A 6,094-nucleotide genomic window follows, 5' to 3' on the forward strand; every position below is an offset into this window, starting at 1 on the left:
GACATCCTGGTTATCTACAGGTCAGGGTACATCTTTCGTCAAGTGGAGTGTTTGTTTTAAATCTAGACTCCCTGTCACCGAACGTCCAGCATCTCTTCGTGCACATCTTCCAAGACCTGAGGTTTTATTGTTAGTATGTTGGACCGCTGGTCGGACAAACAGGACATCTGAAGATGTCACTTTGGACTCTGGACTTTGGGAGTGCGATGGACAATTTTCATCGTTTTATGCCGACAGCTCGACTTCTGTCGTCACACAGGTGTATAAGACATGCGGCTGTGGATCTGACAACACGACCATGAAGGTCATCATGATCTTTGGCCTGAGGAGGTACACTGGACACTGAAGATATTTATAATAATACTAATAAGTCCAGTAACTTTTGACTCCATGCTACATTTATTCGATCTTTTTAGTTAGCCTACTAGCTAATGATATAAAATATAATCAACAATTAGATTACAATGTATTTTTTTATTGTCTCCATGATAAGATGAGACTTTATTGATCCTGGCAGTTTTATCAGTATATGACTGTCACATTAAAGTGATGAAATGATGAAACATGAACGCATCAATAAAAGTGTGTGAGTGTAACAGAAGAACTCATTGATGAACTGTTGCACATTTCCAGATATATTACAGAGGACATGAGCTCATGGTGAAAAGCTGCAGATCTTTGCAGGATCATACGTGGGTAAAGTAAAAATGTGGGTGGAAACAGTGACAGAGTGAGAGCTCTGCACGTTTCCCTCCCTGCTGCCATCCTGCAGAAATCTCAGAGGAATTCTGGGAATGAAGCAGCAGCAGGCCTCAGTGTTCAGCCAACAGCTGGCGGACGGTTATCAGAGAAAACACGTGAAATCAAACCCAGAGTAGACTCACATCTGTTGGACACGAGACAGAGCACCAACACTTATCTCCATGTTCTGTGTTGTTCCTTCTGAGAACGTGTGGACGCTGAGAGCAGCTGTCTCAGTTACAATCTCTGATGATTACTGTTTGTGTTAGCAGCTGAGAGACACAGCTAATAACTGGTTATCAGGCGGGAACAATAACACTGACATCATTAATGACATCATCACTGCAGCCACAAAACCAGTGGTGGAGGAAGCATTACTTTACTCAAGTCAAAGTACTTATACTACATTGTAACAATACTGTTACTGCATTGAAAAAGCTTAATCTGTAAAGTAACTAGTAACTAAAGCTGTCAGATAAATGAAGTGCAGTAAAAAGTACAATATTTACCTCTGAGATGTGGTGGAGCAGACGTAAAGTGGCATAAAAGGAAATACTTCGTATAGCACCTTGGATTTGTACTAAAGTATTCAAACAAATGTACTTAGTTACTTTCCAGGTTAAAAACACTGATCAATGATGCTCAAATAAAATACAGGAAGTGTTTGTAATCATCTCACTAAGTACTTAGTAAGTACAGTATAGCACTAAGTACTATTATTACTACTAGTAATAATCTTTCCCTCTGAGATGTAATGGAGTAGATGGAGAAAGTTACATGAAAAGAAAAGACTTAAGTAAAGTACAAGTACCTCAAATGTGTACTTAAGTACAGCAGCTGAGTAAATGTCACAGTGTCAGTGGTGTGCAGGTTGTTTAGTTTCCATGCTGACTGTGTGTGTGTGTGTGTGTGTGTGTGTGTGTGTTTGTTGTTGCATCAGTGTGCAGACGCATGCATCAGCATTATTATTACTGTAACCAACATTAATACAGCGACTCAGCACTGTTCTGTTGCTCTGCCCAGTCCTTTCTCTAGTAACCCATGTGTGGCACGACACAGAAATAAAGAAATAACTAACTAACTGCAGTATGTGTGCAGAGGACCATGTTCAGCAGCCAGTTCCAGTTATAATCTTAACTTTGTGGGGCTCTCTAAAATAATGAAGGTTAGTGCTGGAGATGGATACATAAATAATAAGCCAGAGAGAAAGATGGCCGGGCCTTGTGAAGCCTGTCACATCCTACAGAAGCTCATTTCTGCCAGTTAAAAAAAAGAAGATGAAACCAAGCCTGAGGAAAAAATATTGCCATTGTAAGTCACAATTATGAGATAAAGTCAAAATCTCATCTCATCTTCCTCACGTCGTCCTGTCTCACCCCGTTCTTGGAGAAGACGCTGTTCATCCACTTGGTGAAGGTTTTCTTCTGGACCGCCATCCTCTGCTCCTGCAGCTCCCTGACTCGCCCCGCCCCATCCTCCTCACCCTCCATCCTGATTGGCTGGAAGCACACAGAGAAAGTTTCAAATATGCTTAAAAATGATCAGTCTCAAGAAGTTTAACAAATTAAACATATTTAAGATGGAAGTTGGATAAGTTACGATACGATACGATACGATATGATACGATACGATATGAAACGATACGATGATACGATACAATACGCTATGAAACGATACGATATGATACGATACGATACGATATGAAACGATACGATACGATATGATACGATATGAAACGATACGATATGATACGATACGATACGATATGAAACGATACGATACGATAAGATATGAAACGATACGATATGATACGATACGATACGATATGAAACGATACGATACGATACGATACGATATGAAACGATACGATACGATACGATACGATATGAAACGATACGATACGATATGAAACGATATGATACGATACGATACGATACGAGAAATTGTATTAATCCTGAAGGAGATGATTGAGCCACAGAATGCTAAAAATCTGAACTCTGAGAGGTTTGAGGGACCAGAAATGTGATCAGGACATGCAACAGAAATCTGTGCACCAAGTTTTGGTGTCAGAGCAGATTTAAGTCCTGATTTTGCAACTGAAGGAATCACAAAGTCTCCACCATTCATCCATCCAAGTTACTAGTTACTTTACAGATTACATGCTGCACATTTTTAAATTAATTGATTTTCTCATCAATCAGATAAAAACAGTGATTGTGATAATCAGCTGACTCATAGTTTATACATACATTAAATATATGGACCAGTTACTTTACTGATACTTTTGATACTAAAGTACATTTATCATCAGATACTTTAAGTTTATCACAAACATTCAACACATCTGGAGATACGTGGTTTTCACTGGACAGGAAGGTAATCTGAAGGGTAACTAGTGACCAAAGCTGTCAGACAGATATACAATATTAAATATTATATATTTAAATACAATATCTATAGTACAAGTACAAAGTGTAAAGTTGCATAAAATGGAAATATTCGAGGAAAGTACCTTAAATTTGTACTGAAGTAATATCGAGCCGAGCCGAGTTCACTGTCTCTGAGTCAAACAGTTAAAATGAGTGAAGAGTTCATTTTACTTCCTGCTGACAGGAGCAGTTACACCTTCAATACGACGCTGTAAAAATACCTCAACCGTCATAATCTGTGTGTGTGTGTGTCTGTACTTTACACTATTTTCATTTTATGCCACTTTATACCGCCGAGGGAAATATTGTACTTTCCACTTGACTACATTTGTCTTACCGAGGTTTTTGTGTCTCTTATTCAGTATTAAAGGCCTTTTGTCTTAAAAGACATTTAAACATTTTAATGGCGACAAATCAGATCTTAAAAGTAACACATCTACAGAGCTTGTGCAAAATGAAAGTATGGTTTTATTGTTTTGTTTCATTGGTATCATGTTGTATCTGTGTTTCGTCAGCATCAACAGGATGAGTTACTGTTCTGCCTTAAAGTTAGCTACAGTTAGCAATGTTCACGTTTGCTCGCTAGCAGTTAGTTAGCAACATTAGCTCGTGCAACAAACTGGCAACCACTTGACGGGTGCATTAAGTGGCTGAATGTGATCAATAACACCTAAAAACTCTGTCATTGCAGTGAGATCATTTCGAGGTCAACCAATGGCTCAATCAATCAGGACCAGCAGATTATTTCACTGTTGGACGCCACTCAGATCATTTTTTTTCCTCCAGCACAATGCATGATGGTATATCATGCTTGGTTAGTGACCATCAGCAGGTAGGAAACAGCACAATAACATATGTGAAAGAGTGAAAACAACATACTGTATAAAGTTATGATGATGATGCAGATACCAGCGTTGGGAGACTGTTACATGGTTTTAGAAAAAAACACCTTTTTCATTTAGACTCAGATGTAACTGATTAAGCTAATGTTGGCACAATTATGAGCTGGGTAGCTGCTAGCTCTGCTGTTTTGCATGTGTGTATAAGACAGTGTCATCTGCATTTACACTATTTGCAGTTCTACATCGTGGCTCCGTTAAAGGAGATCATCCATATATCGGCTAAATGATCAGGAACCAAACACAGAACCTTGTGAAACAACCATGACAAACTTCATGTTAGCAGACGATGGCTCACAAACATTAACACACTGCATCCTGTTAGACAAACATCAACACAGCACCAACTCCTCTTTTTATCGAGCCTTGATTTAATTTGCTCTTCTAAGTGTAACATGAGGTTGATTGGCTTCATACATATCTGTCTGCAGTTAGCACAGGCTGTTCTTCTTCTTACCTTTCACTCTCGTCCTCTTTGTATCTTCAGCTGTAGAATCTCAGACAGAGTGAGAGATCCAAAGACGTGTTGGAATCAGAATAATCTGATGGTGCTGTCTGCATATGTGTGTGTGTGTGTGGGTGTGGCTGTGGGTGTGTGTGTGTGTGTGTTCATACATGTCAATGTGAACTTTAACCCCCCTGCACCTGCTGTCAGGTGAGTGGAGCTGCTCATGCTGTAAATCCAATGGCTTCAAAGTTCACACACACACAGACATACAGACACACACACACACACACACACACACACACACACACACACAGACATACAGACACACACACACACACACACACACACACACACACACACACAGAGACACACTGCTGTCAGCTAAAAGAAGCTTTATGATGAACCAGAATCAGCAGGTGAAAGTTTAGTTCACTGTCTGCAGGACAAAATCATCTCTCGTGCTGCAGATCAACAGATTCTCATCAACACTCGAAGGGCTCATCAACATCAGTTTGTCCGAGGGCAACAGTTATTGTAGCCGGATTTTCAAACAAAAAATTAGAAAATAATTGTTTAATATTTTCACTTTCTTACAAAACACATGTTATGAAAACACTAAAAACACTAAAAACATCTCTCAGATCTGTTTGTTCCAGTTCTCCAGAAGCCCTGACGTCACAAACTGATCTCAAAGACGTCATTTACACCCTTTTTAAAGCCTAAATCTTCACTGTAGCTGATTAGCTAAAAGTGTTAGCATGCACCTCGTCTGACCGCTCGTAGAGGGTGTAAATAATGTCTTCACAAACCAATTTTTTATCTGGGGGTTTCTGCAGACTGTGATCACAGCAGGCGAGCTGTACAGATCCATCTGAGGTTTTACATCAAGTCTCCAGCTGCTTCAGGTGTTCAGCAGAACGCTGCAACTCTGTTTTACTGTGAAGCTCCAGAAATGTTTGTGGACTACGAGACTTCACCTGACTCTCATCAGTCAGCATGGAGGAGATGATGACTGGATATACATTTCTATTTCAGATGTTTGAATTTCTGTAAATGCACCTAAGGACATTTTTTTTTGCAACAACTGATTTGTAAAACAGGCTCAGGGATGTAAAAGCAGTGCAATGGTCCTTTAAACTACACCAGTGTCTCCTTCACTCTGACGTCTCTTTATACTCTTTATAAGAGCTGAAAGAAAAACCTCCTTCAAAGGCTGATCAGACGTTAAACACACTCAAACACATTCATGAGTGTAGAAACAGTTTAATAAAACATAAACTCCTGCTGAGTCTGAACTGAAACATATTCATGACTCTTGAGAGGAAAGAGAGGAGGAAACCGTCCAAGGTACAATAAAAGCAGAATTAAGTGTCTGTGTGTCTGTGTGTGTGTGTGTGTGTGTGTGTGTGTGTGTGTGTGTGTGTGTTTCCTGTCAGGATTATGAATAATGACACACGTCCATCCTTCATCCTGACTCTACAGGAACAGGAAGTTATGCAACAACCACCGGAGACTGGAGAGTTTTCATTGGAACGACTTTCTGCTAAATAAGATAAGTAGTTCCTGCAGGTGTTTAA

General features: G+C 39.6%; 1 protein-coding gene across 1 annotated transcript in view; it reads right to left on the reverse strand.

Annotated features, from left to right (window-relative positions):
- The window catches only part of sptbn5 (spectrin, beta, non-erythrocytic 5), a gene marked incomplete at its 5' end in the record, with an annotated part of 41,046 nt that extends 38,815 nt beyond the window's left edge, over positions 1-2,231 (reverse strand). The window contains 2 exons of the mRNA XM_084381523.1: positions 79-146; positions 2,118-2,231. Coding sequence (XP_084237649.1) covers positions 79-146; positions 2,118-2,231 — 182 coding nt within the window. The remainder of the gene's footprint in view (positions 1-78; positions 147-2,117) is intronic.
- Between the last annotated feature and the right edge of the window lie 3,863 nt (positions 2,232-6,094).

This window comes from Pagrus pagrus, assembly GCF_965226575.1.
Source record: "Pagrus pagrus genome assembly, chromosome: 18".
Classification (NCBI taxonomy): domain Eukaryota; kingdom Metazoa; phylum Chordata; class Actinopteri; order Spariformes; family Sparidae; genus Pagrus; species Pagrus pagrus.